The sequence below is a fragment of the Coregonus clupeaformis genome, chromosome 15 (genome assembly GCF_020615455.1).
Source record: "Coregonus clupeaformis isolate EN_2021a chromosome 15, ASM2061545v1, whole genome shotgun sequence".
Taxonomy (NCBI): Eukaryota; Metazoa; Chordata; class Actinopteri; order Salmoniformes; family Salmonidae; genus Coregonus; species Coregonus clupeaformis.
The window spans coordinates 48,810,712-48,834,195 of NC_059206.1; the positions used below are offsets into that span (position 1 = coordinate 48,810,712).

The 23,484-nt window shown below is 43.4% G+C and overlaps 1 protein-coding gene and 1 long non-coding RNA gene across 2 annotated transcripts; both read left to right on the forward strand.

The window, feature by feature from the left end:
- The first annotated feature begins 18 nt into the window (after nucleotides 1-18).
- LOC123481050 (flocculation protein FLO11-like) lies at nucleotides 19-10,318 on the forward strand. The gene is made up of 10 exons (XM_045225206.1): nucleotides 19-522; nucleotides 697-1,596; nucleotides 4,725-5,049; nucleotides 6,220-6,992; nucleotides 7,095-7,154; nucleotides 7,255-7,514; nucleotides 7,692-7,954; nucleotides 8,109-8,460; nucleotides 8,709-9,045; nucleotides 9,234-10,318. Exons 1-10 carry the CDS (start codon nucleotides 202-204, stop codon nucleotides 9,366-9,368), a joined length of 3,726 nt encoding a protein of 1,241 aa, XP_045081141.1. The 5' UTR covers nucleotides 19-201; the 3' UTR covers nucleotides 9,369-10,318.
- A 4,477-nt stretch (nucleotides 10,319-14,795) lies between these two features.
- Nucleotides 14,796-22,737, forward strand: LOC121582825. Its single transcript, XR_006003409.2, has 3 exons — nucleotides 14,796-15,169; nucleotides 18,620-18,674; nucleotides 20,590-22,737. It is a non-coding gene; the product is annotated as an uncharacterized LOC121582825 (long non-coding RNA).
- Nucleotides 22,738-23,484: the final 747 nt, after the last annotated feature.

Below are 23,484 nucleotides of genomic sequence, written 5' to 3' on the forward strand. Positions count from 1 at the left end.
TCAAAACCACAGCCTACATTGAATACCACCACACATTCAGAACCACCCCAGCCCACACAAAATTCCACCACAAACACACTCTCAAAACCACAATCCACACAGATTACCACCATACTCTCACAACCACAGCCCACCCCAAACCTTGAGCAGCCAGGTCCAGGTACACTCAGACCCAGAGCCCCAGTCCCAGAGTCGCCTCTGATGTCATCAGAAGAGGTGAATGCTCACGATGGCCCTACGGAAAGTACTTCCTCTTCCCTCAGTGCTGAAGGGTCCCCGTCAGGGACATCAGACTTGGACCAGCCCAAACAGACAGGTCCCCCAACCCGCAGGGCCCGTTTACCTAAACCCAAACCCAACTTGGGTCACACTGCCAGAGCCGCTACACGCTCTGCAGTCCAGGTACCAGAAAGCAGGCCCAGCTCTGAAGTCCAAACACCAGAGGAAGCTGAAGAGGTTCCCATGGAAATACAACAGATCCACCAAGTCATCCCCCTTTCTAACATCATCGATACTACCCAGGTAAGGCTATTATAAATATCAGCTATTGGTTTAGCCATAAATGCTATTTACAATTTAATGTGTTCCAACAAAGATGTCTGATTGTGTTCCAGTTGCATTACCACAGTGTGTTTTTAAAGGGTGTGTCTGATCTCGTGTGTGTGTGTGTGTGTGTGTGTGTGATTGTATTAATAGGATGAAATACAACAGATTCACCAAGTCACCCCTCATCCACCCATAGAGGGGCCTCTCAGACAGAGGGAGGGGAATGATATTGGACACGCCTCTCAAGTGGAATCAGGTTTTGAAGTGTCAGAGGGCTCAGAGCAGCAGACAACCTCACAGACGAGGAGGAGCCACTTCCCTAAGGTCAAACCCAAACCCAACCTGGGACGGGCTGCTAGGACCACACAGCCCAAACCCCAACAGACTACCACCACACTGTCAGAACCACCACAGAATACAACCACACTTTCAGAACCGCCACAACCTACTGAGAATATTACCACACTACCCAAACCAACACAAACTACCACCACACTGTCAGAACCACCACAGACTACCACCACACTCTCAGAACCACCACTACAGCCTATGCTGAATATCACCACAACCTCAGAACCACAGCCCACCCCAAGCCTTGAGCAGCCAGGTCCAGGTACACTCAGACCCAGAGCCCCAGTCCCAGAGTCACCTCTGAGGTTATCAGAAGAGGTGAAAGGTGACGATGACCATAAGGAAAATACTTCCTCATACCTCAGTGCTGGAGGGTCCCAGTCAGGGACATCAGACTCGGACCAGCCCAAACAGACAGATCCCCCAACCCGCATGGCCCGTTTACCTAAACCCAAACCCAACTCGGGTCGCATCGCCAGAGCCGCTACACACTCTGCAATCCAGGTACCAGAAAGCAGGCCCAGCCCTGAAGTCCAGACACCAAATGTTGTGGCTTCCAGACCCAAATCTGAGGTCCAGAGTCTAGAGACTGGACTCTGCCCTGAAGTCCAAACACCAGAGGAAGCTGATGAGGTTCCCATTGAAATACAACAGATCCACCAAGTCATCCCCCTTTCTGACATCGTCGATACTACCCAGGTAAGGCTATTATAAATATCAGCTATTGGTTTAGCCATAAATGCTATTTATAATTTAATGTGTTCCAACAAAGATGTCAAATCAATCAAAGTTTATTTGTCACATACACGTGTTTTAGCAGATGTTATTGCGGGTGTAGCGAAATGCTTGTGCTTCTAGCTCCGACAGTGCAGTAATATCTAACAAGTAATATCTAATAATTTCACAACAATGGGGGAAAAAAAGTATTTAATCAGCCACCAATTGTGCAAGTTCTCCCACTTAAAAAGATGAGAGAGGCCTGTAATTTTCATCATAGGTACATGTCAACTATGACAGACAAATTGAGAAAAAAAAATCCAGAAAATCACATTGTAGGATTTTTTATGAATTTATTTGCAAATTATGGTGGAAAATAAGTATTTGGTCACCTACAAACAAGCAAGATTTCTGGCTCTCACAGACCTGTAACTTCTTCTTTAAGAGGCTCCTCTGTCCTCCACTCGTTACCTGTATTAAAGACACCTGTCCACAACCTCAAACAGTCACACTCCAAACTCCACTATGGCCAAGACCAAAGAGCTGTCAAAGGACACCGGAAACAAAATTGTAGACCTGCACCAGGCTGGGAAGACTGAATCTGCAATAGGTAAGCAGCTTGGTTTGAAGAAATCAACTGTGGGAACAATTATTAGGAAATGGAAGACATACAAGACCACTGATAATCTCCCTCGATCTGGGGCTCCATGCAAGATCTCACCCCGTGGGGTCAAAATGATCACAAGAACGGTGAGCAAAAATCCCAGAACCACACGGGGGGACCTAGTGAATGACCTGCAGAGAGCTGGGACCAAAGTAACAAAGCCTACCATCAGTAACACACTACGCGCCAGGGACTCAAATCCTGCAGTGCCAGACATGTCCCCCTGCTTAAGCCAGTACATGTCCAGGCACGTCTGAAGTTTGCTAGAGTGCATTTGGATGATCCAGAAGAGGATTGGGAGAATGTCATATGGTCAGATGAAACCAAAATAGAACTTTTGGTAAAACTCAACTTGTCGTGTTTGGAGGACAAAGAATGCTGAGTTGCATCCAAAGAACACCATACCTACTGTGAAGCATGGGGGTGGAAACATCATGCTTTGGGGCTGTTTTTCTGCAAAGGGACCAGGATGACTGATCCGTGTAAAGGAAAGAATGAATGGGGCCATGTATCGTGAGATTTTGAGTGAAAACCTCCTTCCATCAGCAAGGGCATTGAAGATTAAAGTGCCTGGGTCTTTCAGCATGACAATGATCCCAAACACACCGCCCGGGCAACGAAGGAGTGGCTTCGTAAGAAGCATTTCAAGGTCCTGGAGTGGCCTAGCCAGTCTCCAGATCTCAACCCCATAGAAAATCTTTGGAGGGAGTTGAAAGTCCGTGTTGCCCAGCGACAGCCCCAAAACATCACTGCTCTAGAGGAGATCTGCATGGAGGAATGGGCCAAAATACCAGCAACAGTGTGTGAAAACCTTGTGAAGACTTACAGAAAACGTTTGACCTGTGTCATTGCCAACAAAGGGTATATAACAAAGTATTGAGAAACTTTTGTTATTGACCAAATACTTATTTTCCACCATAATTTGCAAATAAATTCATTAAAAATCCTACAATGTGATTTTCTGGATTTTTTTTCTCATTTTGTCTGTCATAGTTGACGTGTACCTATGATGAAAATTACAGGCCTCTCTCATCTTTTTAAGTGGGAGAACTTGCACAATTGGTGGCTGACTAAATACTTTTTTCCCCCACTGTATACACAAATGTAGTAAGGAATGGGATTTAAGAATATATACATATATGGACAAGCAATGACAGAGCGGCATGGACTAATATACAGTAGAATATTAAAGAATAGAATGCAGTATATACATATGAGATGAGTAGTGCAAGATATGTAAACATTTTAAAAGTTACTAGTGTTCCATTTCTTAAAGTGGCCAGTGATTTCAATAGGCAGCAGCAGCCTCGAATGTGCTAGTGATGGCTATTTAACAGTCTGATGGCCTTGAGATAGAAGCTGTTTTTCATTCTCTCGGTCCCAGCTTTGATGCACCTGTACTGACCTCGCCTTCTGGATAATAGCGGGGTGAACAGGCAGTGGCTCGGGTGGTTGATGTCCTTGATGATATTTTTGGCCTTCCTGTGACATCGGGTGCTGTAGGTGTCTTGGAGGGCGGGTAGTTTGCCCCCGGTAATGCGTTCGGCAGACCGCACCACCCTCTGGAGAGCTCTGCGGTTGCGTGCGGTGCTGTTGCCATACCAGGCGGTGATACAGCCCGACAGGATGCTCTCAATTGTGCATCTGTAAAAGTTTGTGAGTTTTAGGTGCCAAGACAAATTTCTTCAGCCTCCTGAGGTTGAAGAGGCTCTGTTGCGCCTTCTTCACCACACTGTCTACATGGGTGGACCATTTCAGTTTGTCAGTGATGTGTACGCCAAGGAACTTGAAGCTTTCCACCTTCTCCACTGCGGTCCCGTTGATGTGGATAGGGGGGTGCACCCTCTGCTGTTTCCTGAAGTCCACGATCATCTCCTTTGTTTTGTTGACGTTGAGTGAGAGGTTATTTTCCTGGCACCACACTCCCAGAGCCCTCACCTCCTCCCTGTAGGCGGTCTCGTCATTGTTGGTAATCAAGCCTACTACTGTTGTGTCGTCTGCAAACTTGATGTTTGAGTTGGAGGTGTGCTTGGCCACGCAGTCATGGGTGAACAGGGAGTACAGGAGGGGGCTGAGCATGCACCCTTGTGGGGCCCCAGTGTTGAGGATCAGAGAAGTGGAGATGTTGTTTCCTACCTTCACCACCTGGGGGCGGCCCGTCAGGAAATCCAGGACCCAGTTGCACAGGGCGGGGTTCAGACCCAGGGCCTCGAGCTTAATGATGAGCTTGGAGGGTACTATGGTGTTGAATGCTGAGCTATAGTCAATGAACAGCATTCTTACATAGGTATTCCTCTTGTCCTGATGGGATAGGGCAGTGTGCAGTGTGATGGCGATTGCATCGTCTGTGGATCTATTGGGGCGGTAAGCAAATTGTGTTACAGTTGCATTACCACAGTGTGTTTTTAAAGGGTGTGTTTGTGTTTGTGTGTGATTGTATTCATAGGAGGAAATACAACAGATTCACCAAGTCATCCCTCATCCACCCATAGAGGGGCGCCTCAGACAGAGGGAGGGGACTGATATTGGACACGCCTCTCAGGTGGAATCAGGTTTTGAAGTGTCAGAGGGCTCAGAGCAGCAGACAACCTCACAGACGAGGAGGAGACACTTCCCTAAGGTCAAACCCAAACCCAACCTGGGAAGGGCTGCTAGGACCACACAGCCCAAACCCCAACAGACTACCACCACACTGTCAGAACCACCACAGAATACAACTACACTCTCAGAACCGCCACAACCTACTGAGAATATTACCACACAACCCAAACCAACACAAACTACCACCACACTGTCAGAACCACCACAGACTACCACCACACTCTCAGAACCACCACTACAGCCTATGCTGAATATCACCACAACCTCAGAACCACAGCCTACCATGAATATCACCACAGAACCACCACTGCCTACTGAGAGTATTACCACAGAGTCAGAAACGCAGCCCAAACGGAGAACCAGAGTAGCGCATTCAAAACCACAGCCTACATTGAATACCACCACACAGTCAGAACCACCCCAGCCCACACTAAATTCCACCACAAACACACTCTCAAAACCACAATCCACACAGATTACCACCATACTCTCACAACCACAGCCCACCCCAAGCCTTGAGCAGCCAGGTCCAGGTACACTCAGACCCAGAGCCCCAGTCCCAGAGTCACCTCTGAGGTTATCAGAAGAGGTGAAAGGTGACGATCACCGTAAGGAAAATACTTCCTCATACCTCAGTGCTGGAGGGTCCCAGTCAGGGACATCAGACTCAGACCAGCCCAAACAGACAGATCCCCCAACCCGCATGGCCCGTTTACCTAAACCCAAACCCAACTTGGGTCGCACCGCCAGAGCCGCTACACGCTCTGCAGTCCAGGTACCAGAAAGCAGGCCCAGCCCTGAAGTCCAAACACCAGAGGAAGCTGATGAGGTTCCCATGGAAATACAACAGATCCACCAAGTCATCCCCCTTTCTGACATCATCGATACTACCCAGGTAAGGCTATTATAAATATCAGCTATTGGCCATAAATGCTATTTATAATTTAATGTGTTCCAACAGATATGTCTGATTGTGTTACAGTTGCATTACCACAGTGTGTTTTTAAAGTGTGTGTGTGTGTGTGTGATTGTATTCATAGGATGAAATACAACAGATTCACCAAGTCACCCCTCATCCACCCATAGAGGGGCCTCTCAGACAGAGGGAGGGGACTGATATTGGACACGCCTCTCAGGTGGAATCAGGTTCTGAAGTGTCAGAGGGCTCAGAGCAGCAGACAACCTCACAGACGAGGAGGAGACACTTCCCTAAGGTCAAACCCAAACCCAACCTGGGAAGGGCTGCTAGGACCACAGCCCAAAACCCCAACAGACTACCACACTGTCCACACGAATACAACCACACTCTCAGAACCAACAACCTACTGGAAAACCCAAACCCCAACAGACTACCACCACACTGTCAGAACCACCACCACCACAGCCTATTCTAAATATCACCACAACCTCAGAACCACAGCTTACCATGAATATCACCACAGAACCACCACTGCCAACTGAGAGTATTACCACAGAGTCAGAAACACAGCCCAAACAGAGAACTACCGCACACTCAAAATCACAACCTACCACCACACACTCCAAGCCCACCACAAATATCATCCCACACTCAGAACCACAGCCCATTCAGAAAACCAGAGTAGCGTATTCAAAACCACAGCCTACATTGAATACCACCACACATTCAGAACCACCCCAGCCCACACTAAATTCCATTACAAACACACTCTCAAAACCACAATCCACACAGATTACCACCATACTCTCACAACCACAGCCCACCCCAAGCCTTGAGCAGCCAGGTCCAGGTACACTCAGACCCAGAGCCCCAGTCCCAGAGTCGCCTCTGATGTCATCAGAAGAGGTGAAAGCTCACGATGGCCCTACGGAAAATACTTCCTCTTCCCTCAGTGCTGGAGGGTCCCAGTCAGGGACACCCGACTCAGACCAGCCCAAACAGACAGGTCCCCCAACCCGCAGGGCCCGTTTACCTAAACCCAAACCCAACTTGGGTCGCACCGCCAGAGCCTCTACACGCTATGCAGTCCAGGTACCAGAAAGCAGGCCAAGCCCTGAAGTCCAGACACCAAATGTTGTGGCTTCCAGACCCAAATCTGAGGTCCAGAGACTAGATACTGATGAGGTTCCCATGGTAAGGCAATTATAAATGTCAGCTATTGGTTTAGCCGGTTGCATTACCACAGTGTGCTTTTAAAGTGTGTCTGATCTGTGTGTGTGGTGTTTGTATTCATAGGAGGAAATACAACAGATTCACCAAGTCATCCCTCTTACTGACATCATTGATACTACCCAGGTAATTCATTGTATTCCTACCACAGATGTCTGGTTGCGTGAAGAAATGTGCTCCTAAGATATGCGTCTCATCTGTGTGCGTCTGATGTTTATATTCCCAGGGGGATACGGCTCTCTTTACGGAGGGAAACTTTTTCTCGCAACAAAGTGATGCTGTCATCACTCAACACTCAGAAAGTTCTGTGTCAACTGCTCTTTTGGACCAGGCCCAGTCAGACCCTGATGAGCCCATCTTCATCCTCTCCCTGACTGAAATCCCAGTCCTCCCCACAGGGGAGGAGTATGGCTGTACATCCCAGACCGTCTCCGACCCTTTCTCTTTTCTACCGGTCGCAGACGCATGCGCTCACCTGCAGCAGAGGTTAGTGCCTGTCAGTCAGTCATCACTAACCCTGTCCACTCAGTTTTCCCCGCAAATGCAATTGATCTCCCATATGAATGTACATTTTCTCCTCTCTCCCCCTCTTTCTTTCTCTCGCCGCCTCTCTTTTCTGCTCTGTCTTTTCACCTTGCATATCCTTCTCCTCTCCTTCAACAGTGATATTGTTGCCCCAGGAGGTGGTTTGGAGAAAGGGAATGCTGGTATCCTCTGGAAAGTCCCTGAGCCTATGTCTGTGGATGAGGTCCTCCCTCAACCCTCATACACCAGTATCAAGGAAGTGGAGTCTGGCTCCACAGCAGGCCCAGTAGGTTTGTGTGCCTCGGGCAAACCCTCAGAAGACCCCATGGCTGATGCAGAGACTAGTGAGGACACAGATCCTCCTTCTAAGAAGAGGAAAGTTCCAGAGAGAGCCAGGAGAGGTGGGCACAGAATATACAGTAGTACATCTAATACAATGTGTAAAACACTTGCTCTCCGTTATCTGTTTGTTCGTTCATTCATTCAATTCCATTCATTCATCCATTTTGTGTAATATTCTCCTAATATAATTCTGTCTCTGCTTGTGTGAACTAGACAAACTGCAGGTGAGACCTAACACTGCAGTAAGGAAACAGCCCAGTTGTTCGGCCCCTGCCAAGGAGGCTGTGTCAGCCATTACCCCAGACCAGACCACCTCTTTGACCACTACCACCCCAGACACTGACCACCCCACTGCCTCCAAACCCCCAGCCCAGCCAGGCCTCTTTGTCACAGGAACCGCATCACGAGAGGTGGTGGCTGGTGAGCCACAGCAGTGGATTGTGGGCTGTTTAGACCTCCCAGAGACAGAGGCCACGCCGACTGGAGGGGAGGACAGTAGTTCAGGGGTGGAGTCTCAGGATGCCCGTCAAATTACACCACTGGCTATGAGTGGCCCCTTGAGCAGGTGATGGTCTAAAATGCGTTTGTCTGAAATTCATTAGTTCTTATATCTGTCACTCTCTATCTCCCTGTTTGTACTATCTATTAGTTATAAACCCCTCAATAAAAGATGAAGTCGTAAGTAGCTAAAAGGACCGGATGTTGTATTATAGTTAATTGACAGGACACATTCGGTTGTCTTCCATTGATTAGATTGATTAGGAGTGTTAATAATTCTTGATTTAAATCTTTGTTTATTCCTTCCCCCTATAGGCCTGGTAGGAGACCCAGAGGATTCCTGTCTTTCATGTCCAATAAGACCACCTCCCCTGCAGCTGCCCCCCCCCGAGGTTCCAGAGCAGCCGCTCTGAGGCCCCAGGTCAACACCACCCGCCCAGGGGGGAAACGGGCTGCGCCTGCACCTTCTACCACCACCAGAACCATGCCTGCACCTTCCACAACCCAAAACACCACCACCCCCACTAGAGCCACCAGAACCACCACTAAGCCAGACTTTTCCCCCAGGGTGACTCGGGAAAAACCCTCTGATGTCCAGGCCTTACACTCAGACCCAAAGCCCAGTACCTCCCTGTGTACTACAGCTACTGAGGTAAAAAGATGGACAACATTTGGTGATACAGTATTTTAACTATGAACTTCACAAAAAAACATCAACCTACTGTTGTGGGCATGATCTTGTATAACTTTTTTTACAAAACGATCAGAAACAGAACCCTCATTGTACTACTGTCCTACTCTCTCTCGCTCTCTCTCACTCTCTCTCTTTATCTCCACCAGTCTTCTCAGGTGCCAGCTGCCCAGCCCAGTGTGTCTCCCTGTGTGGACAGCGGTTCAGCAGACGAGGAACCCATCAACGTGTCCCAGTACTTCTTCAGTGACATCTTCACCGAGGTGGAGGAGAATGAGGGATGAGAGAAGGAGAGAAATGAGGAGGAGTAAAGGGAAAGGAGAACAAGAAGGATTATTTTGATTCTTTGTTTGAATCAAACTGGAGAACAAAATGTTAAGTACTTATGAAAAATCTGGGTTCTTCAAACATGTTTTTGTATCTACCACTGAAATTTCATCTCTGCTTGCTTGTGTTTATGCTAATGAGGTGTCATGCTTGCAGTGGACAGATGTGGCCACAAGATGGCAACAGTGAAACCAAACTAGGGAAAATTCCTCTTTTCAAATGTTTTTGGGACCAAACTAGCTAATTTCCTATATTGAAAGATTACATTTTTGGCCCTTTTACCCCAATCATATAATCTAGTCTATTGAGTAATCTATTCATTTTAATAATGTATTTATATTTATTTGGTTTACTTTTTTTCAAACCACACTAAGCTAGACATTCATGATAATTTGCCTCCATCTGCATGAAGGAGAATACTTGAAATCAGTGTCGACTCATTCTATTACAGGGACTTTCACATTCAGATGTGTTCTTATTCGAAACATTGTTTACATAGGTAACCATTGTCTTAACATGAGCATTGTGTATATGTTTATTATAATTTAGATCAGATATATTGGAGGGGGTATATACCCTTAGCATTTACTTTGGTTTTTCACTCCTCGTGCATGAACAAGACCCAGCTTTGTAGCTTGAGGGACAGCACAGCGATGTCTCTTTATTTCATGCTCCCTGAAGATACAGGAAATATATTTTCAAATGGCGCTGTACAGAATCCTCTCATTTAATCCATGTACAGTGACAAACTCACAGAAACAGTGCACAGATCATGAGTCCAATGTCAGTTCTCAATGATTGATTATGTTCTGCAGCCACTGTTGGTTCAAACTAACATACAGTACAAGTCAAAAGTTTGGACACCTACTCATTCAAGGGTTTTTCTTTATTTTTACTATTTTCTACATTGTAGAATAATAGTGAAGACATAAAAACTATGAAATAACACATATGGAATCATGTAGTAACCAAAAAAAGTGTTAAACAAATCAAAATTCTTCAAAGTAGCCACCCTTTGTCTTGATGGCAGCTTTGCACAGTCTTGGCATTCTCTCAACCGGCTTCATGAGGTAGTCACCTGGAATGTATTTTATTTAACAGGTGTGCCTTGTTAATTTGTGGAATTTCTTTCCTTAATGCGTTTGAGCCAATCAGTTGTGTTGTGACAAGGTAGGGTTGGTATACAGAAGATAGCCCTATTTAGTAAAATACCAAGTCCATATTATGGCAAGAACAGCTCAAATAAGCAAAGAGAGAAACAACAGTCCATCATTACTTTAAGACATGAAGGTCAGTCATCCGGGAAAATCTCGAAGAACTTTGAAAGTTTAGACCGGTGGAAATTTGTCTTTTGGTCTGGAGTCCAAATTTGAGATTTTTGGTTCCAACCGCCATGTCTTTGAGACGAGGTGTGGGTGAACGGATGATCTCCGCATGTCTATTTCCCACCGTAAAGCATGGAGGAGGTGTTATGGTGTGGGGGTGCTTTGCTGGTGACACTGTCAGTGAGTTATTTAGAATTCAAGGCACACTTAACCAGCATGGCTACCACAGCATTCTGCAGCGAAAGCTGGTTTGGGCTTAGTGGGACTATCATTTGTTTTTCAACAGGACAATGACCCAACACACCTCCAGGCTGTGTAAGGGCTATTTTACCAAGAAGGAGAGTGATGGAGTGCTGCATCAGATGACCTGGCCTCAATCCCCCGACCTCAACCAAATTGAGATGGTTTGGGATGAGTCGGACCGCAGAGTGACGGAAACGCAGCCAACAAGTGCTCAGCATATGTGGGAACTGCTTCAAGACTGTTGGAAAAGCATTCCAGGTGAAGATGGTTGAGAGAATGCCAAGAGTGTGCAAAGCTGTCATCCAAGCATAGGGTGGCTATTTGAAGAATCTCAAATATAAAATATATTTTGATTTGTTGAACACTTTTTTGGTTACTGCATGATTCCATATGTGTTATTTCATAGTTTTGATGTCTTCACTATTATTCTACAATGTAGAAAATAGTAAAAAATAAAAATAAACCTGGAATGAGTAGGTGTGTCCAAATGTTTGACTGGTACTGTAGCTGTTCTGTAGCTCATGTAAAATATGTGAATAAAGTTTTATATGTTAACGTCTACTTTGTTTAATGTGTTGCGAAAACAGATGAGAAAATAACATTTGATAAGTAGGCCTAGGCCCAGTGCTGCCTCTAGCCTTTTAAGGGCCCTAAGCGAGATTTAGTTGCCCCCCCTCGTAGGCAAAACGTTATAGTGCCCCTCTTGGCAGTGGAGATTTTTTTTTTCAGCATTAAAGTTACTTTCCTGCACTTCTACACATTTTGCCATGCGGTGTAGAGAAAGTGTTGCAGTTTTAAAGCACATTTCCTGCAATTCTACACATTTTGCCATGATTTATGCCAAATTCATATGATATCAGTGTGAGAGTGGCTAACAAAGTCAATGGGGAGTCCAGGGCCCCTGAGCACATGCCCTGCGGTCCGGTCGGTAATTTGGTGATGATTACCTAGCAATCCCAAAAAAATAATGCTGACATGGGCTAATTGAGTGACTGACAAAACAACTGGAAAACTGCTAATGTACTACCCATTTTTGAAATTCCACCTTGTGTTTACTACTTTTCTAACTCAGCAGTAAGTTGAGACCCTGACTGAGTTGAAGGTTTTTTGGTCGGAGGCCCCCTAGCGGCCACGGGGCCCTACCCACAGCGCATAGGAAGAGGTCGCGTTGCCTAGGCCTACTTGAAAGTGAAAATGTAGAGCTCTGTTTTGACATTGGTGTTCTGTCAGTTGACCAGCAGGAGGCAGTCTAGCTGCACACTTATGACTGCTTTTTGCAGACCACCTATGCAGCAGAACCTTATGGCCACATAAGAAATCTGTAACAAAGTTATCCAAAAAAACATTGTGCAGTTATTCTGAAGCAGATAGTATGGATATCTTAGTTAGGCTCAACATAAATCAAGAGAGCAGATCTCAAAAGCCTTGAATGTGCAGATGTTTCATTCCTAAACAGCATAGAGAGGCAGGGAGATCTTAGGGGTTACAAGTTGCTAGGTGACCTCACTACATAAATATTCCACCCTCTCACAGGCAATCCTTATGCAGTGCCCCTCTTCTGTTGGTCCATATTGAATAAGGATAGGGTTATTCACTTTTATAGACTATGCTATTGAATTAATCAGGGGGTTTCCAACCGTTTCCATCCTGCCTAGAGAAAAAAATAAAAAACACTGCATCAGAAAAGGCTGGTGGGAGGAGCTATATGAGGACAGGCGCATTGTTATGGCTGGAATGGAATCAATGGAACAGAGTCAAATGTGTTGTTTCCATGTGTTTGGTACCGTACCATTCCATTTATTCCATTCCAGCCATTACAATGAGTCTGTCCTCTTATAGCTCCTCCCACCAGCCTCTTCTACTGTGCATCACTTGCCAATCAATGATTTAAACCAGTATAAACTCATGCAAATTGTGTGCATTACACCCACCCACTGAAGTGACCACACATTGTGGTGACAAACTAATCTGTAATTAAGTGTAATCAGGAGCCAATTAAGTCAAAATATAGGGCATTTTTGAATAATGTATCCCATTGCTGCGGGAAGGTGAGGGTGTTGCAGCACCCCCTGAAAAACTTTTAAAAATAATTCAAAACTTAAAAAAAAGTAGTGCACTGGGCCTTTACTAGTATTAGCAGAACTATATAGACATCTGTAGCGCAGGCAAACATTGGCAAGAAAGGTAGTTGTATAATTAAGAACAGTATCTTGCAGGATTCAATAGTTGGAATTGTAAGAGTTGTTGCCCTGATCTTTTCTCCGTGATTGTCATTCTAATTGAATCCAGAAAGAACAAAACCCTGTCCTCAAACATTTACATCAAAGGGTGCAAAGTTATGCAAAGACACAAAACATCCACATCAAATTATATATTTTTCTTGATCAAATAACATGGAAAACAACCACTTTTTGTGCAGTATTAATTTAGCATCCTTATAAACCACTTAATGTAAATGTACATTACCATATTGTACATAGGCTGATCATCTAGGGTTGTACCTGTAGACTTTCCATCACCATGAAGAAAAACAATGCACAAAACAGTAATTGAGTGCATTGAGAATGAAAGAATGAATAGACGATTTAAATTCACATAGAATTAAGTTGCATTTGCAAAGTATTTCAAGAAACTGTAAAACATATCAAGCAAGTATTTTTAAATTCCACAAGTATTATCAGATTAACTTTTGTACAGATAATTATTAGACTCAAGTTACAAATGCTGGTAAACACTCAAATCCATTTAGTTTAAATGTAACAAAAGTAGTGCACTGGGGCTTTACTAGTCCTGTATTAGAAGACAAATATAGACCTCCAGTGCAGGCAACAACAACAAAAAATCTGATTTTTTTTTTCGCAGCACCCCCAAACTAATTCCGGCGGCTATGCATTATCCTCCAGGGAAGAAGTAGTAGAGCTTCCCTTGATAGTGGATGTTTAGGGGAATCCAGATCAGTGGCATCTGCAGCCACCGACCATTGCATGCAGGTGTCATATGTGCTGCAAACTAGATCGAGTTGCACCCACTGAGGGAGTTCGATTAAACTGAACCGCTGTGCACCGGTCTATGGCCCGTGACGTGACGGCCAAAGGCGGTGAGGGAGGAGCGACTCCTGGAGCGCCCTTCTCAAATCGAAGAGTAATCTGCGCCACTCGGTCATGTTTTCAAAAAGGCAGCATGGTGCATCGTATCGTTCAGAAACATACATCACTTTTCCATAAAATACACAGAACAAAAATATAAACCCAACATGTAAAGCGTTGGTCCCATGTTTCATGAGCTAAAATAAATTATCACACAAAATGACCATACACATAAAAAGCTTATTGCTCGTGCACAAATTTGCATACATCCCTGTTAGTGAGCATTTCTCATTTGCCAATGACATGGGGGGCTGCACCCGTGCCCAGTCATGTGAAATCCATAGATTAGGGCCTAATGAATCTATTTCAGTTGACTGATTTCCTTATATGAACTCTAACTCAGTAAAATCTTTGAAATTATTGCATGTTTGGTTTATATTTTTCTCCATATATATATATATATATATATATATATATATATATATATTTGAGATCTCAAACTAGTTTTCACTTTTGCATGTAAAAACACAGAATCCTCCTACTCATTACTCCACGTGGTTAACCTACTTCACTTTTGTTTTGAGCCGACTTCAACGTCGGCCAGCACAGGGCACCTGGCTCAAGCCTGGGAGGCAGCCCGGTTCCATAACGAATGCGATCACTTTTCACCCAACCCAAACTCCTCCCACCGGGGCAACACGGGCCAAATAATCGAATCCCCTCAATGTTTAGAGGTTGGCTCCGCCGGCCTTCGCTCTGATTGGAGAAACTGGCTCCCAGACAGCCGCGGACCTTGAGTTACCGCGGACTGCAGAAGCACGGAGCAGTCTGGCTGTAATGGGGGGCCTGGCCCCGGGCAAACAACCGAAATAATTAGCTAAATGTGATAAAATATAGCTTGGTAGCTATTTAAAGACGGTGGCAGTCTGGTTAAGGCAGCCTTGTATGGGGTTCTCTCTCAGCAAGGCTGCTTGCCATTTTTTACCTACACGAATGCAACACTGTTGCAGTAAAATTGGAACTTCAGCAGCGCGAGCTAGCCCAGCCCTCGCTAGCTGGCTAGCGAACGAATGGGAATTAGCTAGTGGAACGGGGCTTCAATCCGTAAGTAGCTACATCGAATTATAATGGTCTGTTCTATGTTAGTTAGCGAATCTAGTTAGCTTGTAGCCACAGCATTGTGTGTTAGGAGACGCGTGTGTTTTATTTGAGCCGGTCTAACTAGTTAGCTAGCAAGGTATGTGGGTTAAACAGCGATCTGCCAAACTGGCATGGAATTTGTGTTGCACTGTCATACAGCGCAAGCCACCGCTATCAGTTTCAGCCATAGACTGAGTGTGCAAAACTAGCAAGCTAACATCAGCTACACTACAGTAACCCCTGTGTTTTGAGAGGCTAGTAAGACGACTACAATTTGCTTGACGCAAACTATATCCTTTAGACCAGGGGTATTCAACTCTTATCCTACGAGGTCTGGAACCTGCTGGGTTTCTGTTCTACCTGATAATTAATTGCGCCCTACTGGTGTCCCAGGACTAAATCAGTCCCTGATTAAAGGTAACAAATTGAGAGAAAAAAAGAAACTGGCTTCGATGTCCAGAGTTCAATATGAGAGCTTTAGACTATGCTTTCAAACCATAGAAGCAGCAGGTTACACGCTTATGCAGCAGCGTTGCTATTTTCATTTGGTAGCTAGGCAGATGCTCATTCAGGGATTGCGTGGATCTATATTTAGACACCAAGACCGATGGAGTCATGCTTTGTCTGCCTGCTGCACAAATGCATTTGATAAGCTCTGACTACATAGCACATTACTGTGCATTGAGATGCGGCTTATTTTATTTACACTGACTGTTACTGTCTGCATGCATGATACTTTTTCAATTATAATGTCTGCAGTGCATTGAGAATTCGGCCCTGGCATTTTATCCACACCACCCACATGCGCGCTGCCAACTCAACCCCCTACACATCCTACTTAGACACAGACATTAGTGCTGACACATCATTGGCAGTACAGTACAGCGTTTCTCAAACATTTCTGTACCAGTGACTGGCGAGACATGGTCCTTTTTAACCAGCTCATGTTTAAAACAAATGCAAAACGTGAAAACGCCACTAGAGATACAGCTCACCGCCATAACTCTGCTCTAGCCATTTTGTTTGCCACACTTGTGTGCTGTCGATCTGTCTCATCTTCTCTGCTGTCACACTGTGCTTCTTCTTGTTCTCTGTCTCAGTGTTTCGTTAGCCGGTAATAGGCGGCTTTTGGCAGATAAAATAAATGAGTAGAAAAGCTGCTAAATAAAATTGGCACCGGCCAATTGTCCAGGAGAAGAAGAAAAAATGCCATAGCTAAATAATGCCGATGTAAATACATTTGGTTGGCAATGCTTAGCCAAAATCAGACCATATCCCTGGTGGCAATTATTTTATATAATCTTTCTTTAATTGTCCAGTAGCCAAATGCACAATCCTAGTCATATAGCAACCCATGCTAGTTGTTGCATATTAGATCTCCCCACGTTCTAAATTTCTAACGGATATTTTAATCTCTGTCACATAAAACCGCTCGCATGTGCGGTGCGCTTTTGACAACGGTATTTTCCTGCTAACATTCGCGCATAGCCTACTGCCTTGTGTGCATTGCTACGCTTATATTGTGAAGAAATACGTTTATCAACATTTTAAGCGAAAAGTTTTGAACTGTTGCATCAGACTCATTGCTTTTTAAAGTGTCTTTTTTTTGTATATTGCCTAGGCCTACTGGTTGTATGAATTTGGGATCTATCATCCCACAAGTGTCCCAAAGTCTGTTTGGAATAGGCTATTTCTTTCGCGACAAGCTGACCAATAGAATAGGTACATTTTCTACTATGGGGAATAGTAGATTGACATAGGCTAGTGATTTTGCTGTTCGTTATTCTTCTTGTTGGCTGGGGGGGAAATAAATGTGGACAGTTATTCTAAAATCTTCGAAGTTCGCATCAGAATTTGGTAAGAAGCAGAAGTGGTGCTGGAGATGATGAATATGAAACAGAAAAATGTTGACATTTCTCTTTTAACTACATTGCTAACTCTAAATATAATACCCACTGCTAGTAGCCATGTATTCATCCAACAGTACATTTAATGTCCTAAAAAAACATTGCAGTTGTAGGCTACTACCCATGAGACCTATAGCCCTATGTAGGGCTGGGTGATATGGCTTAAAAGTCATATCTAGATTTTTTGGGGGGCGATGAACTTTCTCTCTAAATAAGCTTTGTTGCACAATTTAAAGGTCAATCCACTGCATTTCAAACAGTCGGGAATAATCAAATTAATTCAGGGCTTGTAAAATTATACCTAGGCTAAATATAAGACTTCAACCAAAAGACCCACTAATAATTTAATTATTTTATAAAAAATGGTTTAACTGGCTTTTTTGCAATAATTACTGATCTGGCTTTCAAGTCTGTCTATGAAAATGCCCTTTTTGTTACAAATGGAACCAGAACCATGCACATCCACTAATAATGAACAACTTTTTGTAGCAGGCTTTATAGAAAATGTATCACAGGTCTCATAAACAATCTTTCAAGCACAAGCCCACTGTTAGTGAGTAGCCAGCTAATGTTTATATTTAAAGTCTAGCCAACTTGTATCTATTTGCTTGCTAACAATGTAGAACAGTTTAACTGTTATGAATACACCGTCCTGTCCGTCTCCAGCTGTTTGAACAACAGCCTGTTCACTTTGTTTGGTGAGAGTCAGAGCAGGACTCTTAGCTGATGCCGCGTTTGAGTGACCTCAACTCGGCCTAACAGACATCCGGGTTGGCCCATCTTGGTAGGGGTGCCGGCAGTTTCCCACTGATCAGCTAAAGGATCATTATAGATTAGTATAACAGAGAAATTGAGCAGCGATATACCGGTAGTTATATTCCAATCACAGCCGGTACAGTATCATCACTGCTGCTCAGCATTGAACAGTGCTCTGACTAATGTAAGTCCATGGCTCCGATGCAGCACTGACCCTGCAAGGCTGCTCGCTAGGCTACCTCCCTCCCGACTGTGATGTGGAGCAGGACTGGAGCTAGAGAGCTGTTCCTGTCTGTACTCTATAGAGGTGTGTCTCTAAGATCCTTCTAGGCTGCTCAGCTTCCTAAAATATCTGGCTAGGCTACCTCCCTTCTTCCCAACTGTTGTGCTAGTGGAGCAGGGCTGGGGTTATACGTCTATGGGCTGGAGCTATGTCTACAGACTCTGTAGGGCTGTGTCTCAAGCAGGATCCTGTCTGTATCCTGTAAGTCAATGCTAGCTCAAGGCTCCCTGTGGGGGTCAGTGGGTTCGAGGCAGGCTCAGTACGGTGGACCGACGCTGGGGGAAAATTTGACCTCGTTTGACTGGTGCAGCCTGTAGGCACTCCAAGCTGCAGTCAGGGAAGTGGAAAGGACAGTCTTTATGCTTTAAACAGGTGGCCTGGCCTACTGTCTGTACTGTACTGTAATACAGACTAACTCCTGTTCATTCATCAAACAGTTGTTTCATGCCTTGTCTCTCTTGGTCTTAGGTATCAGCTTAACCCTCAAACTGGAATGAACACAGGCTATGATGAATCCCCTGAGGTAAGAACTTTTGAGTCATAATTATGTCAGACAGCCAAGTCCCTTAATGAATGACAGTGCAGTGTTACTATAGTATTTATTGGGCTGTAAAGATGTCATTAGCTAATAATAGCTGCTGATGTACACTACCGGTCAAAAGTTTTAGAACACCTACTTGTTCAAGGGTTTTTCTTTATTTTTGCTATTTTCTACATTGTAGAATAATAGTGAAGATATCAAAACTATGAAATAACACATGGAATCATGTAGTAACCAAAAAAGTGTTTTAAAAAATCTAAATATATTTTATATTTGAGATTCTTCAAATAGCCACCCTTAGCCACCCTTTGCCTTGATGACAGCTTTGCACACTCTTGGCATTCTCTCAACCAGCTTCATGAGGTAGTCACCTGGAATGCATTTCAATTAACAGGTGTGCCTTGTTAAAAGTTAATTTGTGGAATTTCTTTCCTTAATGTGTTTGAGGTAATCAGTTGTGTTGTGACAAGGTAGGGGTGGTATACAGAAGATAGCCCTATTTGGTAAAAGACCAAGTCCATATTATGGCAAGAACAGCTCAAATAAGCAAAGAGAAACGACAGTCCATTATTACTTTAAGGCATGAAGGTTAGTCAATACGGAACATTTCAAGAACTTTGAAAGTTTCTTCAAGTGCAGTCGCAAAAACCATCAAGCGCTATGATGAAACTGGCTCTCATGAGGACCGCCACAGGAATGGAAGACCCAGAGTTACCTCTGCTGAAGAGGATAAATTAATTAGAGTTACCGGCCTCAGAAATTGCAGCCCAAATAAATGCTTCACAGAGTTCAAGTAACAGACACATCTTTATATCAACTGTTCAGAGGAGACTGCATGAATCAGGCCTTCATTGTCGATTTTCTGAAAAGAAACCACTACTAAAGGACACCAATAAGAAGAAGAGACTTGCTTGGGCCAATAGACACGAGCAGTGGACATTAGACACCACAGCATTCTGCAGCGATACGCCATCCCATCTGGTTTGGGCTATCATTTGTTTTTCAATCTGGACAATGACCCAACACACCTCCAGGCTGTGTAAGGGCTATTTTACCAAGAAGGAGAGTGATGGAGTGCTGCATCAGATGACCTGGCCTCTACAATCCCCCGAACTCAACCAAATTGAGATGGTTTGGGATGAGTGGAACCGCAGAGTGAAGGAAAAGCAGCCAATTGCTCAGCATATGTGGGAACTGCTTCAAGACTGTTGGAAAAGCATTCCAGGTGAAGATGGTTGAGAGAATGCCAAGAGCGTGCAAAGCTGTCATCAAGGCAAAGGGTGGCTATTTGAAGAATCTCAAATATAAAATATATTTAGATTTGTTTAACACTTTTTTGGTTACTACATGATTCCATATGTGTTATTTCATAGTTTTGATATCTTCACTTTTATTCTACAATGTAGAAAATAGTAAAAATAAAGAAAAACCCTTGAATGAGTAGGTGTTCTAAAACTGTTGACTGGTAGCGGCAGGTGGCTTAGTGGGTAAGAGCGTTGTGCCAGTAACCGAAAGGTCGCTGGTTCTAATCCCCAAGCCGACTAGGTGAAAAATCTGTCGATGTGCCCTTGAGCAAGGTACTTAACCCTAATTGCTCCTGTAAGTCGCTCTGGATAAGAGCGTCTGCTAAATGACTAAAAAAAAATAAAAATAAAAAAATAGTGTACATGCTGAGAAACTAGCTCTAGCCTAGGCTAAATTATGGTTAAAAAGGTTTCTTAGTATTATGTTGTCCGACCCCAAATCTCTACTTACAGTATAGCTGCATTTACAGATGCTTCTTGAATATGTAATTGAAAAGCCTTTTTTTCAAGTCTCAACATACAGTATCCACACGTGCAGTCATTATGTCAATGTATAATGTCTAAATCGTTGAATAAATGTTTTCCTTTCTTAGAAAAAACTGCAGGTCACTGCCAGTCGGACAAAAGTGGAGTAGCAACGAAACAACTCCCCATTCCTTCCTTTACCTTCCATCCTGGGAGAAACACCACACTCTCGCCGTCACGAACAAATGGAAAAACGAATTCTGTATATTTTAATTTCATGTTTTTTGTAATCATGTGTAACCTTTTTATGTTAGTTGTTTTTGTATATGGGGGTATAGATGAGATCATGATGACTCTGAAGTTTCATACCTTCTCTGTCTATCTGTGATTTATTAACATGTTCGATATACAGTAGCCTGTAAGGGACTCTAAGCCTTGATGATATGTTTGTTTTTCGGGAATGAGAGGGAAAGCTAAAAGACACAAAGCAATGTAATAACACAGATACCTGGCCGACTTGAGCAGAGTCTCCTACAGCAAAGACCTAGCCTGGTTCCTAGATCTGTTTGTGCTGTCTTCCATGGCATTGGCAAGATGGCACAAACAAATCTGGAACCAGGCTAGCAGAGACCCACATCTGTGTTTACAAACTCTACAGGTGGCCCCTTTTGGGCTGATGACAGTAACTGACAGGCAGCAGCATGTCATCCACTCTTCCACAGAACAGAACACAATTCAAACAGCAGCTGGATCCTCTATGTATGTTTTAACACTCACTCAGTTCTATCTGCGCTGTTCACCTCACACACTCAACATTGTGATCTCACATTAACACAGTATTTAGTTAGGCCTAGACTTATATCATTGTCTGTACAAACGCACTCTTTTAAATCAAATAAAATGTTTATTTGTCACATGCTTCATAAACGACCGGTGTAGACTAACAGTGAAATTCTGACTTACGAGTCTTTTTCGAACAATGCAGAGTTAAAGAAAAAGGTAAACTCTTGAAAGGGAGTGGTTCCACCTCGAAGCATAACCATTCAGACATTGGTTTCAGTATTTTACCTCTAATAGTCCTAATCCTTCAGCTCTTTAGGTGATTCACACCCTTCAGCTCCCAAATTCCTCTCTATGCTCATTCTCAAAACTCTAATATTTACATACTCTACAGTATTTACTGAGGCTAAGAGTCCCCCCTTTTTCCATTTTAGATACTAAATGCTTGGTAGTTCATTCTTTTTTGTTTTGAAATGTTTATTTTTTATGTAGATTTGCTTTTTTAAGTTTAGAATGTTTACGTTGCTAGCTAGTATAAAACCATGTGTAGACAGACAGTCATGTACGCTGTGATGTATAGATGTAGTTATAGTAGAAATGCATTGTTTCCTTGTGGTAAGTGAGTGAGATGCTGCCACGGAACTGAGACACTGATGATTGGTGCTATTTTGGACTTTAATCTGCTCCTTGGAAAGGTAGCTGAGATGAATTGAATTTTTTACTTTCATGTTCTGAGTAAGGAAGGTGTTGGTTCTATGTCGTCTGGTTGTTGTAACTTGGTCTGAATTGGCTTTGTTTTTCCCTGTTGTTTTCTGTGCGGCTTTCTCATTGGATTGAACTTTTTTCATGGTAGATGTTTTACTGAAGGAAAATAGGATTTCGGTGAGAAGATTTGAGGATACACCATGTTGATCGGAGCAATCACAAAACTGCAATCGTTAACACTTGTTACCCTTTAAAGCTGAGATTTGCAATCAAAGGGATACGTTGTATCTAGTAGTACCCAGCACAGGTCACTTTTAGAAAATGTTTATGTTCTGATTGACAGACAATCTTGAAACCAAGAGTGCATTTTTCCCCTAGCATGTTTGTGTTTAACAGATCTCCTAAGAGATTTTGCACACTTATGTGAATTTGTCACATAAGAAGACGCAACAGAATGTTAATGTCAGATATCTGCTTCAAGTTGCTTAGCATAAACAGTGAAATGTAAATGCTATTTTTAGAAAATGGCACTTGAGAGAACTTGATAGTTAAATTTTAAAATGAATGAACACACTGAAATGTGTGTTAAGGCCCAGCCTGTTTAAGGTTTGGGTTCAGGGTTTCAATTTTCCCTCATCTCTTTTCTTCACCAGCTGGATATGACTTAATGCTAGTGAGTCATGTGTGACGTAATGTTAGTTAACCTGAGACTGGAATGATGCATATCATCATGTTTTAGAAAACCATTTTCCAAACAGGGCGCACATGTAGCATAAAGTTTTAAAACAACGGAGAACAATCTTTTTCATTTTTCATTTTTTAATGATTTTTGTAAATTAATTGTTGACTGAGAAGCTTACTTTGTTTTTAAACAGACAAACTAAAACCCAAAAGCTTTTTATTTTTAGCTACATTTTTTACATTTAGCAGAAGCTCTTATCCAGAGTGACTAGGGTTAAGTGCCTTGCTCAAGGGCACATCGACAGATTTTTCACCTAGTTGGCTCGGGGATTCAAACCAGGAATCTTTCAGGTACTGGCCCAACGCTCTTATCCGCTAGGCTACCTGCCACCCTTGCTAGAGACTTAACATCAAAGTAATGTCAGTATTTGCAGTTTTGTCTTTGCTTCCCTTTTCATTTATATTGTTAAATATTCTAATTAATATGATAATAACCAACTTGAAAGCCCACATTAGTTTTCTTTTGTCTTCCATTCTCCCTCGATATTGGGACCTATTGTACCAGCATGTTCTGGTCATATTAATTGCATGCTCTTTTCGTCATTGTGTCGTTTTTTTGTAACAAAAAAAATCCTCTTGCTTTTCATAGACTAGTTAATATGAAAGCTGTTTTGTACATAGCAAAGTGAATAGCATAGGCAGGATGTGCTGTAGTGTGTTGAGTGAGGTATTCAGTATTTACCACTGTGTATGGTTGAAAAAAATACGCAATATGCCAGCTTTGCAAAATTATTATAACAATGCACTTAACTTACAGTATCCCATGTACTTTCCTTTGGCAATTTTATAAGTAGTGC